Source organism: Humulus lupulus, chromosome 2 (assembly GCF_963169125.1).
Source record: "Humulus lupulus chromosome 2, drHumLupu1.1, whole genome shotgun sequence".
NCBI classification, from domain to species: domain Eukaryota; kingdom Viridiplantae; phylum Streptophyta; class Magnoliopsida; order Rosales; family Cannabaceae; genus Humulus; species Humulus lupulus.
Genome location: NC_084794.1, coordinates 254,160,854 through 254,180,486, shown reverse-complemented (window position 1 = coordinate 254,180,486; position 19,633 = coordinate 254,160,854). Strand labels below are relative to the sequence as shown.

General features: G+C 32.6%; 2 protein-coding genes across 5 annotated transcripts; both read left to right on the top strand.

Moving 5' to 3' along the window:
• The first annotated feature begins 5,013 nt into the window (after positions 1 to 5,013).
• On the top strand, positions 5,014 to 13,250 carry LOC133819215 (long chain acyl-CoA synthetase 6, peroxisomal-like). Of its 2 annotated transcripts, none has more exons than XM_062252404.1 (23): positions 5,014 to 5,353; positions 6,482 to 6,542; positions 6,648 to 6,720; positions 6,824 to 6,895; positions 6,981 to 7,062; positions 7,334 to 7,439; positions 7,526 to 7,602; positions 8,043 to 8,087; positions 8,189 to 8,275; positions 8,372 to 8,461; positions 9,409 to 9,488; positions 9,592 to 9,685; positions 10,004 to 10,092; positions 10,179 to 10,267; positions 10,552 to 10,681; positions 10,775 to 10,893; positions 11,246 to 11,369; positions 11,453 to 11,539; positions 12,157 to 12,260; positions 12,352 to 12,437; positions 12,541 to 12,627; positions 12,711 to 12,797; positions 12,882 to 13,250. In XM_062252404.1, exons 1-23 carry the CDS (start codon positions 5,225 to 5,227, stop codon positions 12,978 to 12,980), a joined length of 2,097 nt encoding a protein of 698 aa, XP_062108388.1. In that variant the 5' UTR covers positions 5,014 to 5,224; the 3' UTR covers positions 12,981 to 13,250. The 2 variants fall into 2 exon arrangements, with proteins under 2 accessions (XP_062108388.1, XP_062108389.1); XM_062252405.1 differs by having other exon boundaries at positions 5,018 to 5,339; positions 6,643 to 6,720.
• A 1,078-nt stretch (positions 13,251 to 14,328) lies between these two features.
• LOC133819214 (uncharacterized) lies at positions 14,329 to 19,488 on the top strand. Of its 3 annotated transcripts, none has more exons than XM_062252402.1 (9): positions 14,336 to 15,499; positions 16,651 to 17,740; positions 17,845 to 17,972; positions 18,061 to 18,133; positions 18,240 to 18,332; positions 18,429 to 18,512; positions 18,595 to 18,726; positions 18,840 to 19,082; positions 19,177 to 19,488. In XM_062252402.1, exons 2-9 carry the CDS (start codon positions 17,348 to 17,350, stop codon positions 19,294 to 19,296), a joined length of 1,266 nt encoding a protein of 421 aa, XP_062108386.1. In that variant the 5' UTR covers positions 14,336 to 15,499; positions 16,651 to 17,347; the 3' UTR covers positions 19,297 to 19,488. The 3 variants fall into 3 exon arrangements, with proteins under 3 accessions (XP_062108387.1, XP_062108386.1, XP_062108385.1); XM_062252401.1 differs by having other exon boundaries at positions 18,061 to 18,145; XM_062252403.1 differs by lacking the exon at positions 18,595 to 18,726 and having other exon boundaries at positions 14,329 to 15,499; positions 18,061 to 18,145.
• The last annotated feature ends 145 nt before the right edge of the window (positions 19,489 to 19,633 follow it).

Below are 19,633 nucleotides of genomic sequence, written 5' to 3'. Positions count from 1 at the left end.
GTGAGGGCCCATCATATAGAAAATAGTAAGAAGGGATTAAAATTTTGATAACTCGAGCTTGAAAGCTCGAGATAATGAGATTGCCTTAATCGAGACTGAAGGCTTGAAAGGGCGAGATTGACTCGAATGTCTATTCCAAACTATTGTAAAGTTCGGGCATCGAGAGTGCACCCACGCGAGAGTGGGATGGATACTATCAATTTAAAACAAGAGAATCCTGGATTTCCAGGGAAAAGGTTGGAAGTTGCCCGAAAAGGCTATGTGTTTCGAGATTTGTGCATTAAAACCCTATTTCTTAAGACACACGAAACTTACGACTGAAAATACCCCAAAACCTGGAAAATTCATTTTTACATGTTTTTACCCAAAAATTTTGTGGTCTAAACTGTGATTCAAATCTACCCAAATCAGAAAACTTGCCTAATGCAAGAAAATAGCCATAAAAATTTGGCAAGAAACCAGAGAACTATTCTCACGAACAGATGAAACACGTTAAAAGATATATATACATCTATGTATACCAGAGGAAGATCAGAGAACTTACGCAAATTGGATTGTGGATATGAAGATATTGTTGATTGAAGGAGCGGTTGCAGGAACAATCTCGCAGAACCAAAGGAGGAAAAGGTACTCTGTCTTTTGGGCTTAGAGAACATGCAAAGAAAACCTTGGTTTTTTTCTTTTTTTCACTCTGGTTCGTGCTTTCTGAGGAGTAAAAATGAGAGTGATGAAGATGAAGAGGGTATATATATACCCCAGTTAGCATTCCAAAAGTTGAATTGATCTGGGTTGTTGGTTTGCTTCAGAAGAAGATCCAAGAGATCATGTTTGATTCCAGAAATATGGCGGCCAAAAGAATTAGAAGGGACGTGCGCAGAAAAAGAGAGTACTCGAGTACTTTGGGTATCCAATCCCCATGTGATGAGTGTCCGCACTCGAGTGTGGTAGGTGACACAATTCCCGAAAGTGGAGTTCAAAAGTTTCCCTCTCATAGGATTCGAACCAACACTTTTGAAGGGGCAAAATGTTACACCCAAATTTCGACATCGTCATAAATGAGCCTCGAAATGTAGGCTCGTAAAGTGTAAGCTCAAAGATAACAAGCAGTGGCTGAACACTTGTAAAATTTTCATGATTTCTGACTTGTTCTTATTGGCGATTGAGCACAAGTTTAAAAGACTCGAGCTTAAGCATTAAGCTCAAAAGAACGAATCTTCTCTGATGCATATGGGTGTTATTCGAGCCTTAGTTGCAAGCTCGAAGATGTTGATCTCTGAAGATTGAGCTCGATAAAACCACTGGTTAAGGAGGAGGCTGACTAGAATAGCGAGCTCGAAGTATTGGTCGATCTCGAAAGCGCATTAACCTTGCATTCGATGTCAGCAACACGTTTGGCACACGATAGATGTTAGGAGATCCCTATTCCTCAGGGATTTGTTGTTATCTGGTATTAAATCTCAATTATCATAGGATATTATGCATTTAATGTATTTATTTACATTTATTTCAAATCTATATAATTGATTGAAACTTCTCTGAATTAGTGGAAGATATTTCCTATCCAGACCTATAAATAGCCTGGTATTTTTCATTTGTAGACACGCACAATATTGTACTGAGAATACTTTGTTGAATTGCTTTGAGAAAGCTTTGAGAGAGTATCACAAATTAATAATATTGACTTGTGGACTAGGCAGATTTTAATTGCTGAACAACGTAAAAATTCTACTGCTCTTCTCTTATTTTCTGAATCTTTGTTTAGTGCTCTTCAGATTTAAGTTGACGAAAAACAGCGTCAACATATAATTTTTCAAAATAAAAACTATATAGTTAATTAATCAATTGCCTATAATTATCATATAATTATTTCCTTGCCCTGGAAAATTAATTCCTTTGCAATTAAGTCATTCTCTCTACAAATATTTCTTTTGACATTTATACCCTTGATAGTGTAAGACAGATGTGATTTGGGGACTATGGATCTATAAGACGAAGCTCCAATAAACCAGATTATTAATTAAACTATTTAATCTAATAATCTTATTTATTAATTCCATGATTACTCCACTATAAATATGGAATTACACTATAATTATTTGTAGAATTATATTTTACAGAGTTTTCTCTTGTAGTCCATTGATATAATCAATAAATATAGTTTTGACCTCCATTTATTTGTTCGTTAATTATAGATGGTCAAGATTACTGTTTTACCCTTCGAATTATCTCTTAACTCTTAAGTACCATTAATTCACTAGCGAATAATTAATCTATAATCATATTATAGACTTGAGCTCAATAACTATCCAGTTCCAGAATTAACCCTCAAGGGAACAAATATTCAATTTGTTAGGGAAGTATAGATTCCATTATTGTAAATCATGTTCTCAGCCATTCATGATATTGAATCTCCAAAACAAAAGTCATTAGCCTCATTATACTAAGAAACATTAACGAGTGGATCAAAAGATCTAGTAAACACAAACAAGAGTTCATGAATACTCATGATTTAGGCTAATCTACAAATGATCATCTATTATGATAAGAATTAAATCTTTATGTCAAACGACAAGTTTATACATATAATTAATTCTCATCAGTCCTGTTATATATAATCTCTATTACATACACCACATTTACTAAGATGTTTATCCACATCAATAATTCGAATCTAGATCACTTGTATCCCATATGCTAAGTAAACTGCACTAGTAATTATTCATTAAAAATTCATTATTTTAATATGTTACTAACTATTTTATTTATTATATATGATCTTGATTCTTTCGTACTATTACAAAATCATATTCTCATGAATGAATAAAGAATTTTCTTGATATTATTATAGAATTAATTCAAACATTAATTATAACATTCAAATATAATAAAATTGTATTTTTATTTAAATTAATAAAATGTATTTACATGCTTTTAGGGCATTAACTCTAACAACCATAACTACAACAAAACCCATTATGTAAAAGATTGTAGAAATTAGATCGAGTAGCCACTTTTAGGTAAGTCATTTCTTTTTTATTTACAATTTTTAAGTTTTAGTATAATACCCACTATTTCAATCAATATACCTATTATACCCCTATAATCTGTGGATATTGTTTTTAGAAGAGAACCATGTGGTGAAGGGTATTTTTGGAATTGCCTGTGATAAAAATAGGTAGAAATAAACTAAAAAAATTTAGAAGGTAATTTTAGGTAAGAACTCATTAAACTGGCTAGTTTTCAACTTATCCCTAAAAGATTAGGTCATGACTTATTTGGGCAAGTTGGTCCCCAAAATTTTTTTTGTTGCAAATTGGTCCCTAAACTAACAAAAAATGGTGACTTAACGGTGGGGGACTAACTGTGCCAAGAAAATCACAGTTTGAGGACCAATTTGCCAAAAAAAAAACTTGAGGGACCAATTTGTCAAAACGTGTATAGTTTGAGGACCTACGGCAAAAATAAGTCCTTTGAAAAATGTCTTTTCTTCTTTTAAAATACTATGTTTGACAATTTTTTTTTTTTGAATGATGGAGTTTGTTGATTTTTTTATTGCTTTCTAATTTATAGTATATTTTAATTAAGTTTATGTCGGTAAATATCCAAAGTAATATTCAAATTATTGTATCATATTTGACTAAAATTACCAATGTAGACATAGCTTTTGCCTTTTTGTTTGGTGACTAAGACATAGCTTTTGCTTTTTAAAGCTATTGGTAATTTCCAATCTCAACTTTATTTTTATTTTATCATATTTTTCACTTCAAATTCTTATTTCATCTCCAATTACCATTTTAAATATTACTTTAAAATAGAATAATCTACTTTTATTCTTTTTAATCATCAATAAATAATTTAATTAATAAATAAATATTGATTTTCAATATTCTACTTTTATTATTTTTAATCATCAATAAACTTTAGTAACAATTTTTTTTTTATTGTTGTTGTTAGTTTTTTTTAATTGTTGTTGATTTACTTTAGTAATTTAAATTTATGTAATTTTAAATTTGATAATGTTATTGGTTTTTTTATTATTTATTTTTGTGTTGTATATATTTTTATTTTAATTATTACTATAACATAAATTTAAATTTTATAAATGAAATATAATTAAAATAACAAAAATAAATAATTAAAACTTATAATAATATATATGAGAATATATTTGTATTTAAAGAAAATTATCAATGCTAATTTAGATATTTAATTTTGACTTTAAATGAATAATAATGTCTTTATTATTAAATGTAAATAGTATTTTCTTTCATATGAAGTTGAAGTTTGGTTGGAAATGCATTTTTTATTAAAAATAAAAAAATAAATAGTTTTGAAGATAAAAATAGAATCTTTATCTCCTAACGAACATAAACAAAGCAAAAGACCTTGGAGTCTAACCCGCGAAAGCTTTTTTGGCAACATATTGTTCATATTATTTTACTCTCCAAGAATATACCGTTACAAAAAACCTGAGAAAGTCATTTATAACCAAACTATAATCAAATCTATTAAATTATCTGCCTAATGAGACCAGTGATGATAAAATAGTGTTATTAAATTAAAGTTGGACTTTTACAATTTATTTAATATGAAAAGGGCTGAAAAGAACCGACTACTACCAAACACCTTTACAAAAACAACCAATTGGTTTTAAACTAAAAAACCAAAAACAAGTATCTATATTGCATGATTTCATTTCTCTAACTTCTAACAGTAATGTGAAATAAATACTTGAATTTAGGACAATAAAAAATTATCATAAACTTTTTTCATATAGAGTCTAAACAAAATCCAAGAGTTTGTATTCAAATGAAATTAAAATTCCAAAAAATAAAGGAAAATAAATTATTTTACGTCTTTTGTCTATTTTTATATCTTTGTCCAAATTTTATATAAATAAGTAATAACCTTACAGATATATTTTTGATAAGAATGGGAAATATGCACCAAATCATGACACCGAATGAAATGAGTCGCACCTAAAATAATATTTATAATGTCTTTGTCTCGGTTTCGTGTAATGTTTTTTTTTTCCTTCAAGTGAAAATAAATAAAACCACGTCATTTTCTGCTTCAGCCGTTTAGCGTTGGATTGCGTGCCCCCTCCTAATCTCAATCTCATATTTCTTCTCTTATCAATATTTTTCTCTTCCATTTTCCCTCGAAACAAACAGATTCAGATTTGATCACATTCGTCACTGTAACCACACCTAACACATCTTCTATGGATTCGTCGGCGCCTCAGCGACGTGCTAATGCGATTACCGGTCATTTAATTGCCGCCGGAGATTCTTCCTCTCTTCTCCGGCTTAACGCTACCTCCGGCGAGTTTGTTTCCGGTACGTATATTTATGTAAGTGTGCTTTTTACATGATAGGTTAGTTATTTTTATTTTTTGTCTTTATATTGTTTTGATCGCATATGTTTTCGGCTTATAAAGGAGCTTTGGTGTTACTGTTCATATGGTAGGGAATCTAGAACCCATACCATACACCGATTTTGCCTCTACTATTGCCTGTCGCCTTTTCTTTTCACCAATCACGATCGTTTACGCCTTCGATTATACTTTTTAACATGATTAAGTAAAAAAATTGCTTGTAATGTTGTCATTTTCGATTATTCATATGTGTAAAGATAAGATTAAGACCTTTTTATTTTTCTAATGGAAAAAAAGTATATTAAAGAAACAAAATTGCGATTTTGTTAATTTGACCAGTGTGAAATTGAACTTTTTTCTTTTTCCTATTATTATTTGTGATGTAATCATGTAAAGAAATGGTAGGGCTGCATTTAATTTTGTAACTTTTGATGAATTGTAGAGTTTTTTTTCCTCAATCCGCATACTTTTTCATAATATTCTGGAATATGGGATAATTCACTTTTAAGCGTTTGCTCCATTCTTATTACATGTGCCATATGGTGCTTTATGTGGGTACCCAATGCTTCAAGTCACTATATATCAAAACTCTTGGCATAGATTTTTTAATAGACTTATTCCTCAGATTTTGTTTTGTTCGACTTTTGTATCACGTAGTAGACCACCATTATCGTTTTATTGGTAATCAAATGTAAAACCAGTCTTTCCCTCTCAAGCGGCCCTATTGGGGATTCTTGAATTTCAAAACTAGATTTTGTTTGGAACTTGATCGACTTAAGAACAAAAAAAAAGTTTCACTGACATTGGCCTACATCCAGAAAATTATGCCCTTGTTTTAGAGCAGTTACTGAAGATGGTTGCTTGAGATTATTTTTTTGGGAAAAATTTGCATATCTGAAATTGGGTTTTGAAGTTGGAGAAGCTATTGCTTTATTGTATAACAATTGTTTAAGTTCATTTGTTACTTGATTGCATTGTCTAGAAATATGTTCGAATTGATGTTCAGTTTCTTTGATTTGATATGCGTGACGGGGTGAGAGGCACTCAGTTTGTTATGTAATTTTAATTTTAGTAATCATCAATGTTGGTTTTCATTTCTCACAGAACAAGGCTACAGTGTTGTTCTTCCAGAAAAATTGCAGACAGGAAAGTGGAATGTATACAGGTTGGCCTATCTCGCTGTTGCTCCCTTTGCCATAGTTAAAAAGCCCCATGACTGTATTGGAAATTGCTCATTTTTTGTCAATTTTTTTTTCTTGGTTTAGATCAGCTCGTTCACCTTTGAAGCTTGTCAGTAGATTTCAAGATCATCCAGAAATTGGTACACTACATGACAATTTTGTGTGAGTATCCTCAATTTCTTTGTGAAGAAATGTTGCTTTTATGTGTCGATATCCAATCAACTACTAATTTAGCCGAATGGTACTTTCAAACTTTTGAATCCAGGCACTCAGTTGATACTTTCCGAGATTACAAGTATCTGGGAACACGGATTCGGGTTGATGGAACCATTGGAGAGTAAGTTTCTTCTTATATATAAAATTAATTCTGAAGTTTTATTCGTATCTCCTTATCCATTTTCATTCTCTTTTCATCATTCAAGGTACAAATGGATGACATATGGAGAAACCGGCACTGCTCGGTCAGCAACAGGTTCTGGCCTAGTATATCATGGGATTTCAAAGGTTAATTTTATTAAGTATATATTATTGACATATAATCATGGAACTTTACCTTTGTGAGTATGTGCATTTTCATGAACATCTAATAAGATTCTATTCTGGGTTCCCTATCTTTACTTCTGCTTTGTCTATTTGCTGATTTTTATTTTCCTCCATCAGCATTTACATATGTTAGGATACTTGGTTCTAATATCAATGCTCTCCATGCTGTCTGATTATTGTTGGTATTATATATATATATATGATTTTTTGTCTTACATTTCTTTAAATACAGGGGTCAAGCATTGGGTTGTACTTTATCAACAGACCTGAGTGGCTTATTGTTGATCATGCGTGTTCCGCATATTCTTACATATCAGTTCCTTTATACGATACTCTTGGTTTGTCTCTGGTGTTTTAGTACTTGGTGAATTTTTATAGATTGGTCTAGCCAATATATTTACAATTTTATTTTATTTATTTTCAGGGCCTGATGCTGTGAAGTACATAGTAAATCATGCCGCTGTTCAAGCTATATTTTGTGTGCCTCAAACATTAAATAGTGTGAGTCAAAGTACTTTTTCTCGGGGTGCAGTGTAGCACCATCCTGCCACTAATTTTCATGCTGGGTATAATAAGAATTATGTAAATATGTAATATTTCCTTCAATAGATTTGTTAGTCACACAAATCTTTGTGAAGTCATGTTTATAACGGTTAGTAGTTTATATGAGTGCAGTGGTCATAATTTAAAGAAGTTAAATGACGATATTGCATCTCGACCTCGGTGCATTAGGAACAGACTAGCACAAGATTTAGACTGTTACTATAAGATTGTCACAAGGTTTTTGGGAGAAAGACATAATAAACTTTTATCATAATCTTGTTAGCTTGAAACAAGAAACAAAAAACGGTTTTAATTCAAAATTTTACCTTCTTTTACATTTCACACGTTTGATAATGGTTCTCAAGCTTGTATGACATGGCTTTTTGTGGTATTTACAGATATTGAGCTTCTTGTCAGATATTCCATCTGTGCGCCTAGTTGTGGTATGATACATTTCTCATGTACTTATTTTAATTGTACTGTTAACCTGATGTTGATCAAGCAGCTTGTTTTACGATCTTCCTTTGCCGTTTCTTTTGTAAAGGTTGTTGGAGGAATAGATGATCAAATTCCATCCCTCCCCTCATCAACCGGGGTTCAGGTTATATCATATTCAAAGTTGCTTAGTCAGGTAATTTGATTCTCTTTGATTCAGTGAAGATGTTCTTAAAAGTTCTTTTAATAATCAATTGAATTGTTTGTTTTTTTATCTATATTTTCGTTTTAGGGCCGCAGTAACCCTCAGCCTTTTTGCCCCCCAAAGCCTGATGATGTAGCAACCATTTGCTACACTAGTGGCACAACTGGGACCCCAAAGGTAGGACTAAAAGTTATTTATTTATTTATTTGGCTTTCTGCTGTCTATTTGGATGATGCCATGAATATTTAGACAAAGTACCCTTTGGCCCCACAACTTTTGTTGACATTAGTTGTATACACCCTAAATTTTTCTAATGTATGGCTTATCCTTTTTAAAAAAAAAATGAAATAAGAAATAAGAAAAATACCTTACTTTTTCTAATGAAATGGTTTAGCTAACATGCCTTAATTTTTTGTAGAAATAAGTAAAACAGGCCACACTTCTAAAAAAAATACTAAGCGACTTGTAGTCCAGAGAAAACAAAATACACGATTAAATCTTTCATTAAGAAACCAACCAAATTCAAATTAGTAATAAAGTGAACCAAATAATGTACTGCAAATTTTCAGCAACCATAAAACAAACTCTCTAGATTTTTCTTTATCATATTTATGCTTTGCTTACATACATAGATCTTCAATGGTACTCATCATTTATGCTCATTAAAATCCTCAGCTAGTGTAAAAAAAAAACCTCTAACTATGTATTTTGAGTTGCAATAACTCTTGGATACTTTTATCATCTTAATTGAGAATCGTTTTTGATCACTCTCAATTTTAATAGCTAAGAATCACATGTTTATGTATATGCAAATCTCAGAACATAGGGAATTTATATTCTTCCTTCCTTTCTATTTAGTAAGTCTTGAGATTTGACTGGTAAAAGTTATGTTTTCTAATGTCGTAGTCAAATTAGAGCAAATCGACATAACATGTAGAAATACAATTATGGCCAACTGACAGTACATCTGTAAATTTGGTCTGCTTAGTCTAAATTTAAAATGTTGGAGAAAAAATTACAACTATTAACAAAAGTTGGGGGTTATAAGGTACTTTGACTTAAATTCTTGAATCTAACCAGTGTGCTTTTGTAATCAAATTCCCCCTTACATGAACTATTTCCAGGGAGCTGTATTGACTCATGAGAATTTGATTGCGAATGTTGCCGGTGCAAGTATTGCTGTCAAATTTTACCCCTCAGATGTGTTAGTATTAATACATATTTCGTATCTCTTTGAGTTATTCTAAATCATGTTTTGTGTAATTGCTTTTGTCTGTCTCTTCGCTGAAACCATATTCTATTGTCAGTTATATTTCTTATCTTCCTTTGGCACACATCTATGAGCGGGTTAACCAGATTATGACGGCATATTTTGGAGTTGCTGTTGGATTCTATCAGGGGGTATGATTCTCATTTAATTCTCTTATCTTAGAACTGTGGCATTTTTTTTCCCTCTTGTTTCTTGTCCCTGAATTTTCTGGACGATTTTTCGTAATGTGATTCTGTTGTTACTGAGTTGGTATTCTGAACTATAATTGTTTTGCTACTCTGTGTGTGTGTGTATTCAACAGAAGTATTATAGATGGTTATCTTTGCATTAAATATTTATTAAATCATTTGCAATCTTTTAGTCAATTTCAAGAATTTGTTTCCTTTAATGTTTCTTTTTTCCTTTTAGAGGCAACATTGAAACCTCTTTCTTTGAACCATCATATGCAGGACAACATGAAATTAATGGATGATATGGCTGCTCTGCGACCTACTATCTTTTGCAGTGTTCCTAGGCTGTATAATAGAATTTATGCAGGGTAAAAACGTCAATTTTTAATGTAAATGCAATTATACAGTCAATGCAAATAATATTTTCATTAAAAATAGTTATGTGGTTTTGCAGCATAACAAATGCTGTAAAGACATCTGGCACACTGAAGGAAAAGCTGTTCAATGCTGCCTATAATGCAAAGAGGCAAGCTTTATTGAATGGTAAACTGATCTAAGCTATATTCTGCAGCACTAGAGCTTGCAGTCAACTTTTTCTCTGAAACATCTTTGCATTATATAATCTCTTTTCCTCTGATGCAATGTCATTTACATGTAGGGCTCAGTATTTTTTTGTGTAATCAACATTTTATACTAAACATTTGTAATAAATGTTACTAGCGTTCTTATATGTTTAAGTTTTGCTAATCTTAAATCTTAGTTTGCCCACACTCTGGATTGTGGATTTCTTTTGCCTTGTATGATGATTGGGCATTGGAATGTTTCAGGAAAAAATCCGTCTCCTATGTGGGACAGATTGGTATTCAATAAGATAAAAGATAGGCTCGGAGGACGAGTGCGTTTCATGGTATCTGGAGCCTCTCCTTTGTCTCCTGATGTCATGGACTTTCTAAAAATGTGAGTTATCTCCTTTTGTCTCCTTTGTGTGAGTTTTCTTCAATTTGGTTTTATGTATCTTTTCCATTTTTTCCCTTAAACGTATCTTCACAGATGCTTTGGTGGTCGAGTAGCTGAAGGATATGGAATGACAGAAACTTCTTGTGTTATAAGTTCTATGGATGAGGGTGACAGTCTATCTGGACATGTTGGTTCTCCTAATCCAGCTTGTGGTGAGTTAAGCTAAAGAAGTTACACAGACATGCCTATAACAAATTTAGTTGACGCATTTGGAATCTTGCACCAAATTTATGATATGAGTTGTCAATTGGCAAGTTGTTTGTGCAGACTCTTTGAACTCACAGTCATCATTTTGTACTCTCTCTCTCTCTCTCTCTCTCTCTCTCTCTCTCGCTCTCTGAGAACGAGAACTAGAACTACACAATGTTGAACTATCAATGATGTAATTGGATTTATCTCAGCCACCAACATAGAGGATGTAATTGAATTTACATAATGTTGAACTATCAATGATGCTTTGAAACCTTTTTTTTCACTAAGTCTTCTTGCGTCTTTCTATTTCAGAAATTAAGCTTGTCGATGTTCCAGAAATGAACTACACAACTGCAGACGAGCCTTATCCTCGAGGTGAAATCTGTGTCAGGGGTCCGATTGTTTTTCGTGGCTATCACAAAGATGAAGTGCAGACGTAATGATGTTGCTTGTTTTTTTTTCATTCTTTGTAATATATTAACTGTTGAACTTGTCTGACAAGGTTAGTTCTGTGGACAGGAGAGAAGTTATTGATGAAGATGGGTGGCTTCATACTGGAGACATTGGATTGTGGTTTTCAGGAGGTCGTCTGAAAATTATTGATAGGTGAGATCTTGCAATCTTCAGTGATTTGTGCTCCCGATGAATTGATTGTTTTGACCAAATTTAAAATAGTAAAAATGTTATACTTGTTCCTGAAACTATCGATAGTCAACTACATATAACTCCCAAATGGAGAATCAGCCTGTTAATTATTTGGTCCCTGATGTAATTCACTATCTGGGGAGTTAGATTTAAAAAATGTGAAAAATTGAACATCTGGATAATGTGTTTCAATGCAAACTTGTGGGAACCGTTGCCATTTGACAATGGCTTTAAACGACTTTCTATGACATTTGAGGATTTTTTTTTTTTTTTTGGAAAACCCCAACATCTTTCTAAAGCACTACTCTATCACCCTTGAAAGTAAAATAAAGTTTTTTTATACATCTGAGTTTTGAACATAGGCTCAAGTTTGCCTACAGACCTTTTCTAGTATGTCATGTTTATACAATATTTACAGATAATCTATTCCATTCAGAAGCAATGTGATGCGAATCCCATTATGATTTCAGGGGTTCTGATTCAAGCATTTTTTATTTTTTATTTTTTTTTAAAAAGAAGAAATCTTTACAGCTTCGTTACAAGCATTGCACCTCTTATAATGTTGTTTACCATTTTAGGAAGAAGAATATTTTCAAGCTGGCACAGGGAGAGTATATTGCTCCAGAAAAAATTGAGAACGTGTATGCAAAGTGCAAATTCGTTGCCCAATGCTTTGTGTATGGTAAGTTAAATGCCATCTATACAATATTCCTTCTCTTTCCTCAAGCTCTCTACAGCGTAAGTGTTAAGTGCTTTATTTTTGGTCTTGGCAGGTGACAGCTTAAATTCGTCTCTGGTAGCAGTTGTCTCCGTGGACCCAGATGTATTACAAGAATGGGCTACTTCACAAGGCATTAAGGTGTGCATAATGGTGTCTTAACCTTACATGAGCATCGTCATTAACCCCCCAAAAAAAAAACTCATCTGATCTTGTTTATGGTTCTTTGGTTGTGTGAATGCAGTTTGAAAATTTACAGCAACTATGCAATGATCCAAGAGCAAAGGCTGCTGTCTTGGCCGATATGGATGCTATTGGAAGAGAAGCTCAGGCATGTCATTGGATCCAAGACTTGATTGCTCATTCCTTTTTTTCCACCTTTTATTTTTTCTAAATTCAATTCTTTTGATGCAGCTAAGAGGTTTCGAGTTTGCAAAAGCCGTGACACTTGTACACGAACCATTTACGTTGGAGAATGGTTTGCTCACCCCAACATTCAAGGCAAGTGTTCATTTTCAAAATGCTGGTGACGAAAATGCCATCAGTTAATCCAATATTCTAACTTTATTCTCCCAACTTGGTTAGGTCAAGAGACCTCAAGCAAAGGAATATTTTGCGAAAGCCATTTCGGACATGTACGCAGATCTTGCAACTTCTGATCCATCGCCTCAGAGCAAGTTGTGAAATGTAAACTATTAATAAGAAGCAGTTACTTGTAGATGCTTGTAAGCTGAAAAAGGAAAAGAAGAAAGAAAATGTGTGTAGACAAATGAGAAGAAGCTAAAGCAAAGCAGTTCAAAGATTAGTTTCATAGAAACGGGGATAACCGATAACGTCTCCCCATCTTACTGTATTGTTTTTATAATATTTTTTGGTTTCCAAAATAAAATTATGATTTAACAAGTTAATTCAAATGTTTGTTCCTAATAAATAATAAAATAGCTTACTTATTTATTTTTGTTCTCCACATATGTCTACATTATTTTTCCTTTTTCCTCACTTATTCTAAATTCTTTTCGTTTTGCTTTATTCTTCACGTACTCTATATCTTATTCTCGATATTTTTTTAATTAAATTCTTTATAACATCTTTTTTCTTATTATCATCTCAAAAAAATCATTTTCCAATTTGCTTGAAGATCATTAAGAGCGTGTTTGGACTATACGGTCTAGTAATTATAATCTTTGAAAATACAAACAGTGGCGGAACCAACTTTCTAACATAAGAGGGGTCAATTAGTATATATGGGGCCACATTAGTGATGATTTATATATAATTTATTGAATGTGTATATTTTGTTGCTGAGAACAAAAATATTAGGGGGGCAGGGCCACCTATTAGCTATACCTAGGTTCGCCACTAAATATAAAGTGTGTTTGGATGTTATGTAATAATTACATATGAATTTTTATTATCGTGTTTGACAAGATAGTTAGTATTCATAGTATTTAGAGTGTAATTAGGGTACTTCAATTATTTCTAATTATATAATTATGTGTAATTACATGTTTAAAAAAACATGTTAAATCTAGTTATTATCTCGAATTATACTCAATTTCAATTACAATTTAACTTCTCAAGTGCAATAAAAAAACTAGAAATGAAATAAAGTTGCTTGAAGATCATTTTGTAATTTTCTTGGCTTTCAATTATAGAATATTTTAATTTTACAATCTATCCAAATTAACATTTTATGGTTTAATAAGACAATTTTTTTTTATTATTTTTGTTCTATTTTAAACTAATATATTTAAAAAAAAAAAAGAACTTCTCACAACACTTTTTCAATAATTTACTATTTTGAAAAATAAAAATTATATTAATTATAATAAAACAAAATAAGAGAAACTTACTTTCTGTTTTAAAAGAAAAAAATTATGTAGAATTTTTGTTCCCGAATATGACTTATGCATTATTATGCTTTTGATTTTTTATGGCCATTAAAACTTAAAAATTAATTTATAAATTGGACTTTTGTTAAGTTTCGTCACGTGCAGCTTTTTGGTTACTCATTATTACTTCAATGCTACGTGTGTAATTTAAAATTCTAGATATAATCTTATTAAGAATATCTTTAATCAATAAATAATTATTTTCATTAATCAAAATTTAAATAGAATTCATTTACTTTTTTTTTCATTATCGTTCTCTTCTAGAACCATGAAGCCAGCCAGATATGCCCTTTGAACCCAGATCCCTCACAAACGACACCAAGCCCGCTCTCACCGACGATTGGCCTTCCAATCAGACCTTTGCATCCCCCCACGAGCTTCATTCAATACATTTACGCACGAACAAGATTTGAAGTCGTCGCCCAAGCTTTGCCTCATTCGCGGTAGATCTGAAGCTCCATCGAGATCGCAGAGGCTGCTTAAGTCGAGATCGGGGATGGCAAGGCTGGGTCGAAGTCGAGATCGGGGGCATTGATGAGGATTGGCTTGACGGGAGAGACTTGCGACGGGGTTGAGAGTTAATCATAGACTTTGATCTGTGTAAGGGTTGAGTTTGTATGTGGTAGTAGATTGTTGGAATAGATTTTTGTGTTCATGCATTTTTTTGTTTTTTTGCTTTTGTAAATTCTGAATAATAGGGGAAAAAATCTGGATGAGGGAGCTTTTGTTTGTTAGGAGAATTACATCAATGAAATTTTGAAATTGGTTTTGAGAAAGAAAAAAATATATCGGTTCAAGAGGAGAATGGGTGAAAGATGATGAAGGTTAGGAAAAATGTAGAATTTTTAATTTTTAATTAAATTTTAAATATATTTATTATTTTTTAATAAGAATACATCTATTTATGAATTTTCAATTATTTTTTATTTTAAATTACACACTCAACGTTGACGTACACGTTAGTGAATAAAGAATCACGTCAATATTTTAGAAAAAATCTGTGGTGGGGGTGTTAAAAACGTCCCCACCCGTGGGAACTTTTTTTGGTAAGCTGATTGGGTATTATATTGATGGGAACTTCTTAATAAAATATGCATGTGTATTGGGTATTATTTTTTCTCATCCCATCTCAATAAAATATTATTTGATTTTTTTTTGGCCTATCTCCCGTGAGCTCCTCCACCCCATCTCCCACAGTGAGGTCCTCCACCCCATCTCCGGTGTTCGCCTACCTAAAGCTCCTCCCGTGTTCGTCACACGCGAGCCAAGCTCCTCCAAGATCTGAGCAAGTTTCGAAGCTGTACATCCCTGGTTAGTATGTACAATTTTTTGTTTGCATATACTGCAGTTGTGTATTGGAGGGCTATGTTTAGTGTGTATGAAATTGGAGATTAATTATTTTTATTGTTAATGGATATTTTCCTCTTAAATCCCAGAAACCCAATTCCGATTTCCCTTCCAAATTCAAAGTTTCCGAAACTGAGAGATGGGAAATGCCCCAAAATGTCCGTATATTAACAATGTTGTTTTTTTGTAACTTTTTTTGAGCTTAGGAAAATAATACTCAATCAAAGCGAACGGTGGGAGGTATTTAATGGAAAAAAAAAACAAATAATTATAATATAAAAATAGAGATATTTTTTATAAAAAATAATAGTGTACTGAAACGGAGAGAAAATGTTAGGTTGTTTGGATTTGGCAGGCAAAGGATTGGCACTCTAATAAGTCTTAATTATTGGATATATTTTTCCTTTGTAACCGAATTGTCTTACAGCCACTCAGTCTCTTTCAACTTCACTCTCCAAAAATTTTGTCTTCATTTTAGAAAATGTTTTAGTGAATGTGTTTGATTTTTTGTAGTTGATAGATAGTCCTATAATTGGATGAAAGTTGTTATTTTGTTTGAAATTGTACTTGATTTACTTGTCGATGAAAGGTTCAGTGACTTGAACTGTCCTTTTCTGGAGAAAAATAAGTTTGTTTAAGCAAGAACATGTTTAAGCAAGAGCTGTCCTTTTGTAGTGTTTTTTATGAAATTGTCATTGGATCAAGGGGCAATTTGATTCCAACTGCATAAATAATTTGCACTGTTATAAATCTTGATTGTTTATGACTTTGCACTGTTATAAAACTCATCAAGTATAATATATGTTATTTGTTAGGCTTTATTGGTTTCATCTGAGCTTATCATTTTGTAAAAGGTTTTTCCCTTGGATTTAATTCTTTGGAGATAATTTTGATGGAGATTTAGTGGGTTGTAGAAGTCTTTGCATATGCAATGCTTTTAAATTCCCTAACATTATAGGTTATGGTGTGTATTGGTTTGCCACATATTTCACTTTGTTTGTTGAAATTGTAAATCTTGCTGTGGTACTTTGACATGGTTTGGATAATTTAGAAAGACTTAAGTAGTTAATGTTCATGGAATATTGGCTGACCCTTTGTACTTGGTATTGTATTAGGTGGTATGGATAAAAATAAGTTGCGTGATATTCTATCGGGGTTGATTTCCCACGAGTGTGAAGTACAGGAATTGAAGCGAGCGATATCATATTTAAGACATGATGTTTGTCAGCTCCGTTTGAATGAGCTTAGACAATATGAGCAAAGTAATTCATTTGATCTTTTGTTCGAGGAAGCATGTGGGTTGATGAATGATTTTAATAGTTTGACTAAGAAATTTCGAAATAGAAATTTGTTTTGTGATGTTAATATAGAGAATGGGGATTCAGAGTTTGGAGGGGCTCATTTAGTTGATTTAAATGTAAAAGAATGTGAGGTGGAGTTGCAAGACATTGGTGGAGTGGATTCCAATGCAAAACATGGAGATGCAGAGTTGAAACATGATTCGTTAAGTGGTTCGAATGTGGAAGATGGGAAAGGGCAGTTGGAAGTCATTGGGGGGGGGGGGGGGTGGATTTGAAACTAGAAAATGGAGAGGGAGTGTTTCATGATGATGGGTTAGGATGTTCGAATGTAGACGTTTGTCCTTTGAATGCAGAAGTTGGGGTAGAGCAGTTGGAAGTCGTTGGTTTGGTTGATTTGAAAGGAGAAAATGGAGACATATTTGTAGGGCAGTTGGAAGATATTGGCGTGGTTGATTTGACGCTAAAAGATGCAGAGGGAGAGTTGGAGCAAGATCTATTACAGAATAAAAAGATGGAAGATCCCCCATTGATTAGTCAATGTAATTTGTTAAGTGATGGAAACTGTAGGGAAGGAGATGGAATTGATATAGTTGATTTGGAGGAGAATACTTGCAACAATAGTTGTTATTTTAAAAATGGTGAGGTAGTTTGTGGAGAATCTAGTCAACTGACTGGTGAGGAATGTGTTGTAGAAGGAGATAGGTTGCCTTCACATTTTGTGACTTTAATTAATTTGATTAGTGCCAGTGAACAGTGTCGCAAAGGTGAATTTTCCAATTCTGAATATCAAGTAATGTTGCACTTTAAAGAGGAGAAGAAGTTGGTCTCTAAGTTTGGTGGATCTGGATTTGATTGTAATACTTTTGATGTAGAAGAAAGAGAATTTCAGAACCTATCTTGTGAGGTTGTTTATATTTTTACATTTATTATGTATTTTTAATAAATTTATTATTTTTAACTTTTTATTTATTTTGATTGGAGATGAAGTTAGTATCTAATATAACGCAGGAAAGTGTTAAGGAGAGTGTATTTCTACCCTCTATTCTGAATCGTAGTAGTTGGGCTAATTTGCACGATCTGAATAATGAGGAGAAAGTTTTGATGGAGTATGTGATGGACCATACAAAGCCGGCAGAGTAATTATATAAATATCAGTTAATTTATAATTTTTGTAGTTGGAGTATTATAGAGTTTTAAGCTTATCTTCTAAACTTCTATTTACAGTGAGATTGTTTTCCTTGGTGAGAAAGTTGTCGGTAGGAGGAGAGATTTCCTAACATTGTCAAAAAAGCAACTTGTGAGCGCTAGAGTATGTCCTTATAATGTTTTGGATTTCTGATTGTATTTTATATTAAATGATGTGAAGAAGGTTGTGGTATGCTAACTCTTTAAAGTGTTTGAAGGTTGTGAATTGCTTAGTTGAGATTTTATCTTCAACGGAGTTAGGTGAGCGTGGGAACAAGATTAGATTTTGTTGGATACCGACATATTTATCGGTTTGTTTTTGTATATTCTTTTTGTGGTTAATACGTGTGTAGATTTATTTGGATGAATGTGTTAATAATGTATTTGTACTTTAAACGTGGTAGCAGCGACCCGATCCTTTATCCTGTTTTAGTATTATTGATGGTGGAAAATGGCGTGCTTGGTGTGGAGAACTTGCTGATTGTGAGAAGGTAATGTTGGAGACCTTTAAATGAAAATGATTTCTCAGATTATGTAAGTCCATATTTTTTTTGCTTTGCTATATGGTTATAGGTTTATGCCCCAATCCTTGCAAAAAGACACTGGTTCCTAGCAGTATTTAACTTGGCGTTGAAGAAAGTGGATGTTTATGACAATTTTGAAATTCCTTCTTTTCACCTCGGGTTCTGTATAATTAACACAATGGTTGGTGCTATCATGTTTGTTTCGTTGAAATTTTTGGTTGATGATTTAATTATAATATAAATGATATTTTAGCAAAATGTGTCTTGTAATGTGTTGGTTGTTTGGGTCATTAGTTGCGGTCGATGGATAATGCATTCTGTGAATCAGTGAAGAGTGTACACACAAGTGATTGGGCTTTCGCCGACTTTGATGTAGCAGAACCTTCGTCCCATCATAAGAAGTGCGCAGATTATGACTGCGGTGTGTACGTAATGAAGATGCTGCTGCAAGAGTATGTGGATGGAATTTTAGGTGGAAGAGGAGACGATGTCGTTGCCGACTTGGACTGGAGATGTACTTGGGCAGGACCAACCAATGTTAGTTATATTGTAATACATGGTTTAAATTGCTTTTGAATGTTACATGTGTATCATATTTTGATTTCTATTTTTATTCGTGGAACTTGTGCAGGTACCTAGGGAGATTGATAGGCTACTTATTGGTGCAAAAATTCTCACATCTGGGGTGAACAAAGTAAGAGATAATATGTTTCAGAAAGCTGTTAAGATGCATGATAGAAATGAAGGTTGAGTAGATGGAACCTATGTGGGTGGAGGAATGGTTTTTTATTTTGTTTAGTAAAAAGGCATTGTGAAGTTATAAGATATTGGACAATTTTGTGGTAGATATGAAAGGTTATAAGGTGATGAATTTACATTAGTTCAACTATGTGATGAAGTTGGGCATATTAAGGTGTCTACAATATAATTGTGTTTAATTTTTTGGGTTCCAAATTTTGATATCATGGTTTTGGAGAACGTCTATGTTTATCAAGTTTAGTTCAGTTATAATTTTTTATATGCCGAGCATACCATATACTAATGTAATGGAAAATAAATTTGGAAATTAATTGTGTGCAAAGTAATTA